This window comes from Lagenorhynchus albirostris, chromosome 17 (genome assembly GCF_949774975.1).
Source record: "Lagenorhynchus albirostris chromosome 17, mLagAlb1.1, whole genome shotgun sequence".
NCBI classification, from domain to species: Eukaryota; Metazoa; Chordata; class Mammalia; order Artiodactyla; family Delphinidae; genus Lagenorhynchus; species Lagenorhynchus albirostris.
This window is the reverse complement of record NC_083111.1, coordinates 57,626,997-57,644,695: the sequence shown is the minus strand read 5'-3', so window position 1 is coordinate 57,644,695 and position 17,699 is coordinate 57,626,997. Positions and strand designations below refer to the sequence as shown.

General features: G+C 34.7%; 1 protein-coding gene across 3 annotated transcripts in view; it reads left to right on the top strand.

The window, feature by feature from the left end:
* Positions 1-17,699, top strand: part of CSMD3 (CUB and Sushi multiple domains 3) — a 1,076,690-nt gene that overhangs the window by 431,625 nt on the left and 627,366 nt on the right. For all 3 annotated transcript variants that reach the window (XM_060127236.1, XM_060127235.1, XM_060127234.1), the window contains one exon: positions 14,727-14,851. In XM_060127236.1, the coding sequence (XP_059983219.1) occupies positions 14,727-14,851 (125 nt within the window). The remainder of the gene's footprint in view (positions 1-14,726; positions 14,852-17,699) is intronic.

Below are 17,699 nucleotides of genomic sequence, written 5' to 3'. Positions count from 1 at the left end.
AACATCCAGGTAAGTGTAAGAAGTCAGTCTCCCCCACTATTTAGTGCCTCTTTACTCACTGAATTATCTTCTTGAAGCCTCCCTCCTAACTGGGTTGAGGTAGGAGTGGGGACCACCCACTCAAATGCTCCAATTCCCTCCAAAGAAATTATACTTGCAAACTTTTCATTAATTGGTATCCTCAAATCTTCTGATACATCCTTCCTGGAGCTAAGCTATGTGTTATTCTAATGATCTTGAATGAATTTTTTTAATACATCCTTAACAAATTCTACACAAATGTTCTGAAACCCCTCTTTTAGAATGTGTGAGCACATATCCTCATTTATCAGCCTTGGGGCTTCAGCTAAAACTGAAAGAACCAGAAATGTCTCATTTGTTAACATACTTTTCCATAAATGATCATTTCCGAAGAAGGGAAAATTGTGAAACAAGTCCTATGCCATCTGTAAGTATGAAAAATTGATGAGGACCTAACCATAGATGATTTTTAAAACAAATGAATGAATGGAAGTTCTAATAACAGAACATTAAACTGTTTATAAGCTGCATTTATTAAGATTTCATCTATAAATGTTTGTGTTTCCTAAATCTTAAAATTATATGGCTTCTAAGATAAGCACACAAATATACATAAATATAAAACAACTTTTGTTTATTGGCTTCTTAGCTGTTAAGAACATGTTTTTCTCTGTTACTCATATCTTAAAAAACTCTACCAAGACAGTTTCTCAAGATTTGCCAATTACCATTGTTAATCTTATAGCAGCCCCTGAATGTATTGGCATAGGATCTAGGGAGAGCAATTCTTATGCACCAGACTAGAATTCAGGTCTTATTTTCAAGTGCAATATTATTTTCTTATAACACACAAAAATTATTTAGATAGTAGGGTGGCTTTCGAGTTTTTAAATTGGAAACACCATTTCCTAGCAAACCAAACTTAAAACTTGGTAGTAATTACAAGCAGCCAGGGGCAGGGTGGGGGTGAGGGGCAGACAGGAAAGTAGGAACAGTTGTTTATAGCACCAAACACCACTGATTCTTTTTTTTTGGGGGGGGGTTTATTGTTTTAATTTTTATTGGAGTATAGCTGATGTACAATGTTGTGTTAGTTTCAGGTGTACAGCAAAGTGAATCAGTTTCATATACATGTATCCACTCTTTTTTAGATTATTTTCCCATACAGGCTATTACAGTGTATTGAGTAGAGTTCCCTGTTCTATACAGTAGGTCTTTATTAGTTATCTATTTTATATATAGTAGTGAGTATATGTCAATCCCAATCTTCCAATTTATCCCTCCCCACCCCATTATCCCTTGGTAACCATAAGCTTGTTTTCTACGTCTGTGACTCTATTTCTGTTTTGTAAATAAGTTCATTTGTACCCTTTTTTTTAGATTCCACATATAAGTGATATCATATGATATTTGTCTTTCTCTGTCTGACTTACTTCACTCAGCATGACAATCTCTAGGTCCATCCCTGTTGCTGCAAATGGCATTATTTTGTGTTTTTTTATGCCTGAGTAATAGTCCATTGTATCCATGTACCACATCTTCTTTATCCATTCCTCTGTTGATGGACATTTAGGTTGCTACCATGTCCTGGCTATTGTAAATAGTGCCGCATTGGACATTGGGATGCATGTATCTTTTCAAATTATGGTTTTAGAGGGAAACTACCTCAACGTAATAAAAGCCATGAACAACAAATCCACAGTGAACATCATTCTCAGAGGTGAAAAAACACAGATTTTTCTTTTGAAGTATCTCTAGAGTCTGAGCCCTCATCCATTGCCACTTCTATTCTTTTAGCTCAGATTTGATTAAATCCCTAACAATTCCTGCAGGCTTCAAGGTTTCAGTGTAGTGTCACTCAATGCAATCAATAAACCACCAAAACCGTAAATAAAAATATATAAATTGATTGATTAGAATCAAAATGTCAGTGTCCTTTGGTCTGTAAATTCGGAGGCTAAGAGAGAAGGGATTAATTAAAGTACTTTTAAAAGTTTTTGCTTGTGGTTTGTTTGTTTGTTTTGTTTTCTTTTACTTAAACATTGCAAAACCTAGTTAGAACTGCTTTGAAATTTGAAGCAGGTAACTTCTCATGTTACCTGCCATCCTATAATAAAATAGCATTCCCTTTTCTATTCATTTACCTTACACTATTTTATAGTACTCATCACCACTGAAGTAATGTATATGTATTTTATTTTTATGTTTTCTGTCAAGCCCCACTAGAATATTGGCTGTAACAGTCCATGGCCTTTGGTATAGTATCAACTTCACTGAAAATAAGTTCTAGCCACTCAATAAATACTTGTTTTTTAAACAAATGGGATCTTAAGAAATTTATGAAATCACTAATCTTTCAAGATTTAGAATATATAAAACACTTTCAAGACAGAACACTAGGTAGGCATATACACAGTTTCACTTCATAATGTATATAAATATTATTTTCATAATATTTTTAAAATACCACAGCAAAAATATTACTTTTTAAAAGGCATACAAAAACTTGAAAGAGCAAATTAAATACAAAGATGAAGAATAGTAAAAAGTAGAGTAGATATAAATGAAAGTGAACAAGAAATTAATAGAGAAAAATCCATAAAACCAAAAGGTAGTTTTATTGAAAAGATCAATAAAATTGATAATCTCTAGAGAAAGACTAATCAAAGAGAGAGGGAGAGAGAGAGAGAGGGAAAGAGAGAAAAGAGAGTAAGAGAAGAGATACAATCCACAAATATTAAAGGATAATAAAGAAATATGAGAAATAATAAAGAAATACAAATTTGATAATTTAGGTTATATTGATGGATTTCTTGAGAATTTCTATAAAATTCTCACAAAAAGAAATAAATCATCTGAAATGACCTGAAACTATTAAAGAAATTAAATCAATAATTAAAACCTTCCGTTGGTGGGAATGTAAATTGGTACAGCCACTATGGAGAACAGTAAAAACTAAAAATACAAGTACCATATGAGCCAGCTACCCCACTCCTAGGCATATACCCAGAGAAAACCATAATTCGAAAAGATACATGCCTCCCAATGTTCATTGCAGCACTATTTACAATAGCCAGGTCATGGTAGCAACCTAAATGTCCATTAACAGAGGAATGGATAAAGATGATGTGGTACATATATATATAATGGACTATTAGTCACAAAAGAGAACAAAATAAGGCCATTTGCAGCAACAAGGATGGACCTAGAGATTGTCATACTGAGTGAAGTAAGACAGAGAAAGACAAATACCATATGATATCATTTATATGTGGACTCTAATAAAAAGGTACCAATTAACTTACAAAACAGAAGTTATAGTCACAAATGTAGAAAACAACCTTATGGTTACCAGAGGATGTGGGGGGGGGGGAATAAATTGGGAGATTGGGATTGACATATACACAATACTATATATAAAATAGATAACTAATAAGAACCTACTGTATAGCACAGAGAACTCTACTCAATACTCTGTAATGGCCTATATGGGGAAAGAATCTAAAAAAACGATTGTATATATGTATATGAAACTGATTCACTTCCCTGTACACGTGAAAATAACACAATATTGTAAATCAAATATACTCCAATAATTTTTTTTTTTTTTTTTTGCGGTACGCGGGCCTCTCACTGCTGTGGCCTCTCCCGTTGCGGAGCACAGGCTCCAGACGCGCAGGCTCAGCGGCCATGGCTCACAGGCCCAGCCGCTCCACGGCATGTGGGATCTTCCCCGACCGGGGCACGAACCCGTGTCCCCTGCATCGGCAGGCGGACTCTCAACCACTGCGCCACCTGGGAAGCCCGCCAATAATTTTTTTAATGAAATAAATTTAAAAATAAACCTTCCAAAACAGCAAGCATCAGGCCCAGATTGATTCACTGGTGAATTTTAACAAACATTTAAAGAATAAATGATACCAATTCTCTACAATCTCTTCCAGAAAAATAGAGGGAGTACTTTCAAACTCATTTTACGAGTGCTCACTACCCTAATACAAAAATCAAAGACATTGCTGCAAAGGAAAATTTCAAATCAATATGTCCAATGAACATAGATGCAAAATTTTTCAACAAAATATTAGCAGATTAAGTTTGACAGTGTATTAAAAGAAGTATACAGCATGACTAAATGGGTTTTATTCCAGGTATAGAGGGCTGGCTTGACATTCAGAACTCAAGTCATCTCATAAGTGGGCTAAAAAAGAACATATCACTATTGCAATAGAATGAAGAAAAAAAACCAAAAAACATTTGACAAAATCCAACCCTCTTAGAAAATTGCAAAGAAAAGAGAACTTTATCAATTTGTTAAAGAACATCTGCTACTACAAATATGGAGCTAACATGATAATACTTAGTGGTGAGAAACTTTTTCCCAAGATCAGAAACAAAACAAGAATTTCCCCTCTCACCACTCTTTTTCAACATCATACTGAAAGTCTTAGCTAATACACTAAGACATGAAAAGGAAATAAAAGGTTTATAAATTTGGAAGGAAGAAATGAAACAGACTTTTTTTCTTGCAGATTGTATGATTGTCTATGTAAAAAGTTCCAAAGAATCAGCAAAGAAACTTGTGGAACTAGTAAGTGATAATAGCAAGGTTTTACGATACATATACAAAAGTTAATTGTTTTTTTGTTTACCAGCAATGAACAAGTGGAATTTGAAATTAAAAGCACAGTATCATTTACATTAGCACCAAAAAATAAAAAAGAAAGACTTAGGTTTAAATATAACAAAATATTTATAAGATCTATATGAGGAAAATGACAAAATTCTGATTAAAGAAATCAAAGATCTAAATCAATGGAGAAATATTCCAGGTTCATGGATGGGAAGAATTAATATTAGTAAGATGTCAAATCTTTCCAACTTGAGCTATAACTTCAGTGTTATCTCAGTAAAAATCCAAGAAAGTTATTTTGTGTCCATCAACAAAATAATTCTAATATTTATGTAGAAAGGCAAAGACCCAGAATAGCCTACATGATATTGAAGAAAAAACAAGGGGCTAACTCTTCCTCAGGAAGAGGGTGAGGGATGAGTAGGTAAACTCATTTGGGGCAGTGAAACTATTCTGTATGATACTGTACAGGTGAATACATGACATTATGCATTTGTCAAAACCTATAGAATACAAAGAGTGAACCCTAGTATAAATATGGACTTAATTAATTAAGTGTATCAATATTGATTTGGTTCATCAACTGTAACAAATGTACCCCACTAATGCAAGATGGTAATAATAGAAGAAACTGTGTTTGTGTGTGCATGTGTGTGTTGGGGGGGGAAGAAGGGTGCATATAGGAACCTTCTGTACTTTCTGTGCATTTTTTCTATAAATGTGAAATTGTTCTGAAATATAAAGTATTAAAAATGAAACAAAAACATACAAGCAATTTTATATTTTGAACTGAGTGATATATATATATCTGTATGCATGCACACATACATGTGTATGTTTTTTTTGACTATAATATCATATTAAAATACTTCTCTAGAATATTGGTATAATAAACTCAAATGTTTCATTTTCCTGGCATGGCAGTAATTTCTGAGAAGGAGAACTTTAGAGAGAAGGAAAAGAGATATTTCAATTGAGATGTGTTTTTTGACAGATAAGAACAGCTCCCCCATCTCAGTTTCCATGGCCACAATTGTAGTTAACCCTTTTTAAACATTTTTAGGTAATTGCAATGTCAGCTTTACTAGCTGCAGATTCTTCCTCTTTTCATCCATGTACAAGTTATTATCACATTAGTCTTCCAAAAATATCTGCAACAATGTGTTTTTTCAACTCAAACACCAGCAGAGCTTTCCTATGGACTACTTATTCACAAACTACTCATTTTTGGCATTTAAAACATCTCAAAATATATCCAATGTTGCCACATTTGTCTGCCAACCATATTTTTATGGTGACAAATTACCCTCACATAGTTTGCCTCAAATATGTCTGATTTTCCCTGACTTCTCCGCTCGGTTTTGTTGTTTCTTCCTCCTGGAATATTCTATCCCAGCATTCTTGCCTGTGTCATCTTACGCATTCTTCAAGGACTCACTTAAAATCCTCCTTCCTAAAGCTTTACTTATTTCCACAATCTGTTACAATCTGGTTAACTCCTCCAGCATTGTGTGTATCTTCATTACAGTACTTAAAATATTTTTTTCCTTGTCTTGTAGAAACTTTTCTAAGTGTAAAATCCTTGGAATCAGAAATAAGGTTATTCATATATCTGCATGCCTGATGAAGAGAGTTCAATAACTGTAGTGAATTGAACGGCTTAAAACAGCAGCTTCAGAATTTTTCCATTAATTTCTCTGATCATATGACCTTATAGCAGGACTTCAAACTCATCATAAAACTAAATGATTTATAGGCAGCAGTTGCTAAAACAAACACTCTTGTATGCACAAAATAAATATTTTTTAATCACTGAGGAAATATATAAGAAAATCCTTGGGAAAGTATGGCATCTTATAGACTTGTATTTTACTTACCATTTTATGCTTTAATCTCCAAGGTGAGAGTCCCAGACTCTGTGTTTTGAAATTTTAAAAACTTTCTTTCTAATTTGAAATTCCTGTGGAGCATAACAGACTTTTAAAGGGAGAAATGCTGCCAAAGAGATATTGAAGCTGCCAGCAGTTTCTATGCTGAAAAATAAATTAAAAATTTAAACGTCTTTTAAAATTATAACTAAATGTCTGGGAAAGCTCAGCCTCCGAGATTCTTAAGTTTCACAGACTTTACTTCTGCAGGAAAGGCCTTGTCTGATACTTTTCCTTTCAAGAGATGTCACCCATTAGGGGCATGAATTTGTCTTCTTGAGAGCAAAGAATAATGTTGGATCCAAAATTTGGGTTTTCATTTGGATTATTAAAACACTGGTATATCTTGGGATTGAAACAGCAGGGAATATGCTTCTCATCTGGTAATATTAAAACATGACTATAATGAGGAAAGTCTGACTATCATGATGTAAATCTATTACACTTTTAAATGTGGACCCATCTTCACCCGTTCTCCTAGCATAAGATTTGTAAATATGGTAGTATGCTTATTTATATATCTAACTTTGATAATTGCAAAGACATCATTAATAGAAACTTCAAAGGTGTTCTATCTCTTCCCACAAAATATCTTCTGAAGAATAGCCTACACATGTGGCACTTCCTTCCTCACCACACAGCTAATAATTTCCTAATATTTTGTAATCTTTTTGCATCATCTCTTAAATTACTAATGACTTTTCTATCCCTAAATTAAGTTAATTTTCTCACTGCTCATTTCCCTTGATCCTTCTGTCACCATTGTAATCTCTTTTGGGGGTCTTTAAATGACCAAAAAATATCTTGGTTTCCGTGAGTTTACTCTCTGACCACCCATTTTTCACTCTTGAGGAATTCACTTTCTCCTCCCATTCCCTAAAAAATAAACATTCCTCAGTGTTCCATCTTCAAAACTCCCCTCTTCTACTATATATTCAGCTTTAAGAATAGCATTACATGGACTTCCCTAGTGGCGCAGTGGTTTGAGAGTCCGCCTGCCGATGCAGGGGACACGGGTTCGTGCCCCGGTCTGGGAAGATCCCATATGCCGTGGAGCCTGCGCGTCCAGAGCCTGTGCTCCGCAGCGGGAGAGGCCACAACAGTGAAAGGCCCGCGTACCGCAAAAAAAAAAAAAAAAAAAAAAAAAAGAATAGCATTACTTCTGAAGGATTCAGTAATCATGACTTTCCATGTTTCTCTCAGGTCTTCATTATTTTCATTCTTCTGAGATATAGATATTTATTATGTTAACTTAAAACAATTGAACTGGTCTTTTCTCCACAACACATATACATCATTACGAGTGAGAGAGCATGGAATTTGGAATCAGTTGGACTTAATTTTAGATGCCGCCACTCTTTTATTAGACTTAGAGAAGCTTTTTATTCTCCCCAAAGTTCTGTTTCTTTTTCAATAAAAATGGAAAGAGTAATACCAAATTGTACTGTTTTAGTGAAGGACTAGATTATCTAACAGTCATAAAATTGCATAGTGAAGTACCCAGGATAAAGTAAAGCTTTTTCTTTCTTTTTTTAATTTTCTTATGATTTCCCCAGTGAATTCAGATTTTAAAATCTTCACTCTTTCTCCAAATCCTGCTTCTTCAATCTTGTTAATTATTTTCAATTCATATTGCCTCCATCTTACTTTATACACTTAAAACTTCTCACCAGTGCAATTGTAATGGTCTCTTATTCTACTGCAAGATGTATTACACTTGGCTTTCAGATAAAGGTTATTATTATATAGCTACTGAGACATTACCCCTGGATCATAAACTTGTATCTCCCATGGCTCATTGAATTAAGAAATTATATCAGTTATCACACACATACATATAGTATACATTAACTTAAAAGAACTTTCATGTCATTATTTTGTTACTAATTAAAACATTGTATGTGTCAATATCACTATTTTGCTAATAAGTAAACCTGTATGCCAGGTGTTTGCACACTTAGCAGTAATAAAAGCATGCCTTGAACATAGAGCTTATGGCTTGCAATTTGGTGCTCTTCCCCCCTCACTTATACATTTGCATTCTAGCATTTAAATTTCTCCTTAATACAGGCCAAACCTAACTTTCTGACATTATATTTCTATTTCTACCATACTGTGTTACAGACTGCTAAATGTGCCTCTTCAGAAAATAAATCATTTTAGTTGTGTGATGCATATTTTTAGAAAGAAACATTAAAAAAAACCACAAACTACTATTTCCTGAAACTAACCATTTGCTTAAGGCAAACTGTTCTTCCAAATGCCTCTACACTTTATCAGCTCAGTAATTTAGCACATGCTTTTCTCTCTTCCTAGAATATGTTTGACTATAAGAATCCTACCCATTCTTCAAATGGACTTTCTTCTTCCTTGGTTTCCCATAACTTGTATCCATGCTCTCTTGGCTCATATGGCTTGAATGATATTCACTGTATGCTTCTCTTACCACAATACTGGAATTTATGCTGTTTTTTGAAGGCAGCTATTGGCTTATTACATTTTTCATCACCAAGTCAAAAAAAGTTTAGATGCTTAAGGAAAGCTTGCTTATTTGAATTCGAGTAAACTTGCACTGCAGCCTTCCTCTGGTGTTACGTTTCAAGACCAGTACAATTAAGACTTATCATTACTATCATTGTCTCTGTGGAAAGTTGTTTCTGGCCTCTTTGACAGAGTTCCATAAAAGACATATTACCTATGTCTGAAAACAAAGAGCAGTGAAAGCATAAATACTCTATTGTTGTGTGGGGTCCAGATTGCACAGGACAATATCATCATATTAAAACTAGCTCTAATTTTAAAAAGTCTATTTTAAGTTGCATAAATATATAGAAGAAATAGTAAGCCTAGATTTTTGAAAGTTATTCCAAGTATGTTTATCTAAGCTGATAGGACATTTAGGAAATATGAGTTGTGAAAATGGTTGACATGGGTAGGCAATCTTAAAAGAAAACACAAATAACAAACCTTAGTCCTTACACTGTACATACTTACTGAGGAGCTTAGCACTTTATCTATACTTTGTCTGCTTTATCCTCATTGTTTCCTCATTACTGGAGGGGAAAATCAAGCTGTTATTCCAATGTTACAGTAAAAATATTAAAAAGAAAAAGTGATACAAGGAATAGTTTGAGGCTACAAATAATTTAAATCATTATAGTATTTCATTGAAATAAAGTTTAAAATATACATATTTAGAAATGTATGAAAACATTCCATTTAGGACATAATTTTTGATGAATAAAATATGGATAAAGAAAGTATTTCTGCTTGTGTAATGTGGGAATACTTTGTGTATACTAATAGTAATTTCAGATCTATAAAAAATGAGATTGTTTCATGTATTTTATTCTATATATTATTAAATGACAATATTTTGAAAAAAGTTATAATAAAAATATATATTTAAGAATCTCTCCTAATTTGCCAGCAATATGGTTGAGTGAAGGATGTGAGATCACCTCTTCTTACAAAAGCAAAATCACAAATAACTGCTGAACAACCATAGACAAAAAAAAAACAAAAAACGCTGGAACCTACCAAAAAAGATACCCTATATCTAAAGAAAAAGAGAAGCCAAAATGAGACAGTAGGAAGGGCACAATTGTAATAAAATCAAATCCCATACCCGCTGGGTGGGAGGCCCACAAACTGGAAAATAATTATACCACAGAAGTTCTCCCACAGGAGTGAAAGTCCTGAGCCCCACGTCAGGCTTCCCAGCCTGGGGGTTTGATAATGGGAGGAGGAGCCCCCAGAGAATTTCTCTTCGAAGGCCAGAAGGGTTTCATTGCAGGAATTTCACAGGATTGGGGGAAATAGAAACTCCACTTTTGGAAGGTGCGCACAAGGTCCTGTGTACACCAGGACCCAGGGAAATAAACAGTGACTTCATAAGAGACTGGGCCAGACTAGTATTGGAGGGTCCCTGTGGAGTCAGGGGGCAGCTGTGGCTCACTGTGGGGACAAAGACACGGGCAGAAGCAGTTCTGTTGAATAATCATTGGTGTGAGCCCTCCTGGAGGCCACCATTTCCTCCCCAAGACCTAGCCCCACCCAATAGTCTGTAGGCTCCAGTGCTGGGACACCTCAGGCCAAACAACCAACAGGGTGGGAACACAGCGCCACCCATCAGCAGACAGGCTGCTTAAATTCTTCCTGAACAAGGCCCTGCCCACGAGAAGGACAAGACCTAGCTCCACCCACCAGTGGGCAGGAAGCAGACCCTCCCACCAGAAAGCCAACACAAGCCTCTTAGACAGGCTTATTCACCAGAGGGCAGACAGCAGAAAAAAGAATTACAATCCCGCAGCCTGTGAAATGGAAACTGCAATCATAGAAAGTTAGAAAAAATGAGGTGGCAGAGGAATATGTCCCAGATGAAGGAACAAGTTAAAACCCCAGAAGAACAGCTAAGTGAAGTGGAAATAGGTAATCTACTGGAAAAAGAATTTAGAGTAATGATAGTGAAGATCATCCAAGATCTCAGAAAAGAGTGGAGGCACAGATTGAGAAGATGCAAGAAATGTTTAATAAAGACCTAGAAGAACTAAAGAGCAAACAAACAGAGATAAACAATATAATAACTGAATTGAAAGATACACTAGAAGGAATCAATAGAGTAACTGAGGCAGAAGAAAGGATAAATGAGCTGGGAGACAGAATGGTGGAAATCAATGCCACAGAAAAGAATAAAGAAAAAATAATCAAAAGAAATGAAGACAGTCTAAGAGACCTCTGGGACAACATTAAATGAACAACATTTGCATTATAGGGGTCCCAGAAGGAAAAGAGAGAAAGGACCTGAGAAAATATTTGAAGAAATAATAGCTGAAAATTTCCTTAACGTGGGAAAGGAAGCAGCCAACCAAGTTCAGGAAGGCCAGAGAATCCCAGGCAGGATAAACCCAAGGAGGAACACACCGAAAAACATAGTCATCAAACTGACAAAAATTAAAGAGAAAGAAAAAATATTAATAAGCAACAAGGGAAAAGCAACAAATGACATACAAGGGAACTCCCATAATGTTGTCAGCTGATTTCTCAGCAGAAACTCTGTAGGCCAAAAGGGAGTGACACAATATATTTAAAGTTATGAAAGGGAAGAACCTACAACCAAGAATACTCTACCCAGCAAGGCTGTAATTCACATTCAACGGAGAAATCAAAAGCTTTACAGATAAGCAAAAACTAAAAGAATTCAGCACAACCAGACCAGCTTTGCAACAAATGCTAAAGGAACTTCTCTAAGTGCAAAAGAAAAGGCCAGTACTAGAAACAAGAAAATTACAAATGGAATAGCTCACTGGTAAAGACAAACATAAATTAAAGGTAGGAAATCATCTGCACACAAATATATCAAAGCCAGCAATTGGGAGAAGAGGGGAGCACAAATTCAGGATATTGGAAATGTATTTGAAGTTAAAAGGCCAGCATCTTAAAGCACTATTATTTATATACAGACTGCTATATCAAAACCTCAGGGTAACTGCAAACCAAAAATCTACAATAGATACACATACAAGAAAGAAAAGAAAATCCAAACACAACAATAAAGTTAGTCATAAAATCACAAGAGAAGAGAACAAAAGAGGAAGGGAAGAAAAAAGACCTACAGAAACAAATCCAAAACAGTTAAGAAAATGGCAATAGGAATATACATATTGATAATTACTTTAAATGAATTAAATGCTCCAACCAAAAGACATAGACTGGCTGAATGGATACAAAAACAAGACCTGTATATATGCTTTCTACAAGAGACCCACTTCAGATCTAGGGACACATACAGACTGATCATGAGGGGATGGAAAAAGGTATTTCATGCAATGGAAAGAAAGCTGGAGTAGCAATTCTCATATCAGACAAAATAGACTTTAAAATAGACTGTTATGAGACAAAGAAGGACACATAATGATCAAGGGATCAATCCAAGAAGAAGATATAATAATTGTAAATATATATGCACCCAACATAGGAGCAACCCAACATATAAGGCAAGTACTAACAGCCATAAAAGGAGAAATTGACAGTAACACAATAATAGTGGGGGACTTTAACAACCCACTTTCATCAATGGACAGGTCATTCAGACAGAAGATCAATAAGGAAATACAGGTCTTAAATGACACATTAGACTAGATGGACTTAATTGATATTTCTAGAGCATTCAATCCAAAAGAAGCAGAATACACATTCTTCTCAAGTGCACGTGGAACATTCTCCAGGATTGATCACATGCTGGACCATAAAGTGAGCCTTGGTAAATTTAAGAAAACTGAAATCATATCAAGCATCTTTTCCACCACAATGTTATGAAATTAGAAAGCAACTACAGAAAAAAAAAAAAAACTGTAAAACATCACAAGCACATGGATGCTAAACGATATGCTACTGAACAACCAATGGAACACTGAAGAAATGAAGAGGAAAGCAAAAAATACCTAAAGACAAATGAAAATGAAAGCACAATGATCCAAAGCCTATGGAGTTCTAAGAGGGAAGTTTATAGCAATACAATCTTACCTCAGGAAACAACAAAAACAAATAAACAACCTAACCTCACACTTAAAGCAACTAGAGAAAGAAGAAAAACAAAACCCAAAGTTAGTAGAAGGAAAGAAATCATAAAGATCAAAGCAGAAATAAATGAAATAGAAAGGAAGAAAACAATAGAAAGATTAATGAAACTAAAGGCTGGTTCTTTGAGAATATAAACAAAATTGATAAAGAGCCAGCGTCATCAAGAAAAAAGGGAGGGGGCTCAAATCAATAAGATTAGAAATGAAAAGGAAAGGTTAACATGATACCACAGAAATACAAAGGATCATAAGAGACTACTACAAGCAACTATATGCCAATAAAATTGACAACCTGGAAGAAATGGACAAATTCTTGAAGAGGTACAATCCCCCAAGACTGAGCAAGGAAGAAATGGAAAGTATGAACAGACTAATCACAAGTACCGAAATTGAAACTGTGATTTAAAAACTCTCAACAAACATAAGTCCAGAACCAGACGGCTTCACAGGCCAATTCTATCAAACATTTAGAGAAGAGTTAACACTTACCCTTCTGAAACTCTTCCAAAAAATTGCAGAAGAAGGAATGCTCCCAAATTGATTCTGAGACCATCATCACCCTGATACCAAAACCAGACAAAGACACCACAAAAAAGAAAATTATAGGCCAGTATCACTGATGAACATATACACAAAAAATAATCAACAAAATATTGGGTTGGCCAAAAAGTTCGTTCAGGTTTTTCCATAAGCGTTACAGAAAAACCTGAATGAACTTTTTGGCCAACCCAATGCTAACAGTCTGAATCCAACCATACGTTAAAAGGATCATATTCCACAATTAAGTGGGATTTATCCCAGGGATGCAAGGAATTTTCAGTATCTGCAAATCAGTGTGATACACCACATCAACAAATTGAAGAATAAAAAACCATATGATCATCTCAATAGATGCAGAAAAAGCTTTTGACAAAATTCAGCACCGATTTATGTTAAAAACTCTTCAGAAAGTGGGCATAGAGGGAATATACCTCAACATAGTAATGGCCATATATGACAAACCCACAGCCAAATGGTCTCAATGGTGAAAAACTGAAAGCATTTCCTCTAAGATCAGGAATAAGAAATGGTGGGTGAATTTTATCTAAAAAACAATCAGCACAGTTTTGCAGCCCTAACTGTATATGTGTGTCTGTGGATGGACATATACGTGTCCAAGTAAATACACATATAAATACCTGCTATAATGTGGTATGAACCCAAGCACTGGGATTCAAGTCAGAAAGTCCACTTTTTGCTTCACATTTACCACTTACTTAAGATGGGAAATTTAGTCAATTACTTAACCTTGGCTTCTACAACTAGTAACAAGATAATTAAACTTGATGAGAGCTTTTTGAAATTCCTACGAATACCTGCATGTTATTGATTTATAGTAGATTCTTGTTTGTGATTTTTATTATATATTTGTACAAGTCATATTTTCATATTTTGGTTTTTTAAAAGAACAATCTTTTTTGTCACTATGGAACATTTTTGAACTATGGGATATTGCCAGTAGAACCGGAGCCTAACCATTATGTTATATTCTTCTAATACTGTTTTTAATCCTTTGCTCAATTTTAGCCTTGGATCAACTGTGCAGTTCTCTTGTGATGAAGATTATGTCCTACAGGGTGCTAAGAGCATCACCTGTCAACGGATAGCTGAAGTCTTTGCTGCTTGGAGTGATCACAGGCCTGTATGTAAAGGTAAAGAACAGTCTTTAAAATAAAAATGCTCTCTTAACACATTTTAATAGTTTGAACTTCATTCCACTGAGTATAAATTTCAGTTGAATCTTTGACCTGTAATTCAGGAAACATTTAGCTCATGTATTTAAGAATATTTATTGAAAATCTATAATATGCAAACCACTGTGTCAGATTCTCAAGGAGTTCCCAATCTAATAATCATATAGCAACAAATTGGAATCTTAAAATATGTAATACAAGGCAGTGGTAACTTTGTTGGCCTTTTTTTAAAATCATGAATTACCATGTATAGTCATTGATGTGGATATAAATTTTTTAAACCATAATTGCACCTCCACTTGTATGATTTGCCATTTGAATTGCTTATGTGTCCAATAGTAGTGATGTTGGTGGCAGTGGAGGTAGAGCACTTGTTCTATAATTAGTTAATTTAAACTAAGACAAATCAATGAGTGCTCTGGCTTTTCATATTACCAGTAATTGCAGATAAGATTTACTTCCACCACCTTCCTACAAATTAAATATTTTCATATAAATTAAATGAGGCCTCTTCATTCTAAACTTTATTTAGCTATATTTGAAAATTAACACCTCATTCTGGCTTACTGGCTCTCTTGTTGCTTGTTTGTTGCTGTTGTTGTTGTTATTTTTAGTAATGACATCTCTGCATATTTCAGTGTCTTAGTACTCAAAATTCCATTAACTCTTCATCTCCCTCAGGTAATATTTTCACTGAGTTGCCACACTCTGTATAATCCTCTCAGGCAGATTCTGGTGAATAGAGAAGGGATAGATTTGAGAGCTGTCATAAAGGGAAAAAGACAAAGTATTTGACAACTAGTTGGATATGGAAGGAGAAAGTGACAAGAAGGAGTCAAAGTTGATATTCAACTCTATATGAGACTAGAAAAACGTTACCCTGTTAATAAGTATAAAAAAACTGAAAATGGAATTGTATAGGATATTTCATCATAGGCTTAATTTTTTTAGGCACTTACTATGTGTCAGGCACTGTGCTAACCACTACATATACTTTGACTCATTTAAATCCTCAAAACAAACCAATGGAGGCATTATTATCTCCATTTTAGAAATGAGTATTGTAAGACACAGAGAGATCCAGTCACTCACCCAAGCTCAAATGTCTGTAAAATGACAAAGCCCTTAAGAAAGACTATTCATAGTTTGGGGAGAGAAGCAAGATTTCAGAGCATTAAAGAAGGAATAGAAAATAATAAAATGGAAGCAAATAGGTATATTCCACTCACTTGACAATGGCAACCCAGAGTAAGAAGAACAGACAGCCTAGATTTTTCTCTCAGGTTCAAGTAAAACTTTCATGTCACAGGTAGATGTTTATTCATTACCTTTCTCATTATCAAGGGCTTACAGAAAATGGTACTGATGAACCTAAGTGGCAGGGCAGGAATAAAGATGAAGATGTAGAGAATGGACTTGAGGACACTGTAGGGGAAGGGGAAGCTGGGACGAAGTGAGAGAGTAGCATTGACATATATACACTACCAAATGTAAAATGGATGGCTAGTGGGAAGCTGCTGCATTGAACAGGGAGATCACCTCGATGCTTTGTGATGACCCTAGAGGGTGGGAGAGAGGCTCAAGAAGGAGGGCATATGGGGATATATGTATACATATAGCTTATTCACTTTGTTGTACAGCAGAAACTAACACAAAATTGTAAAGTAGTTATACTCCAATAAAGATGTTAAAAATATAAAATAAAATTCATAGTCACAATTGAAGAAAAAAAGGTTTACAAAATGCCATATAGTGCAATAGCATTAAAAAAAAAACAGTGAAATAGGGATAATGAGAAAATAAGGTAAAACAGTTACATGATCCTAAACAAAAGCTTATGTATAAGTTGGTAAAAAACTTAAAAAAAAATTTATTGAAATATAGCTGATTTACAATGTTGTGTTACTTTCAGTTGTAAAGTGATTCAGTTATGCATATAAATATATATTAGTTTTTACATTATCTTCTATTATTTGTTGTTAACAAGATATTGAGTATAGATCCCTGTTCAATACAGTAGGTCCTTGTTGGTTATCTGTCTTATATATAGTAGTATGTATATTTTAATCCCAAACTCCTAATTTATCTCTCTCTCCCTCTCCCCTTTTGGTAACCATAAGTTTGCTTTCTATGTCTGTGAGTCTGTTTTGTAAATAAGTTCATTTGTATCCTTTTTTTAGATTCCACATATAAGTGATATCATATGATATTTGTCTTTGTCTGATTTACTTCACTTAGTATGATAATCTCTAGGTTCATCCATGTTACTGCAAATGGCATTATTTCATTCGTTTTATGGCTGAGTAATATTCCATTGTATATCATCTTCTTTATCCATTCATCTGTCGATAGACACTTAAGTTGCTTCCACGTCTTGGCTATTGTAAATAGTGCTGCTCTGAACATTGGGATGCATGTATCTTTTCAAATTATGTTTTTCTCCTGATATAGTCCCAGGAGTGGAATTGCAGGTTCATATGACAACTCTATTTTTAATTTTTTAAGGAAATGCCATACTGTTCTCCACAGTGGCTGCACCAGTTTACATCCCCACCAACAGTGTAGGAGGGTTCCTTTTTCCATTCTGACTGGTGTGAGGTGATACCTCATTGTAGTTTTGATTTGCATTTCTCTAATAATTAGTGATGTTGAGCTTCTTTTCATGTGCCTGTTGGCCATCTGTATGTCTTCTTTGGAGAAATGTCTATTTAGTTCTGCCCATTTTTTGATTGGGTTGTTTGTTTTTTTGATATTGAGCTGTATGAGCTGTTTGTATATTTTGGAGATTAATCCCTTGTCAGTTGCA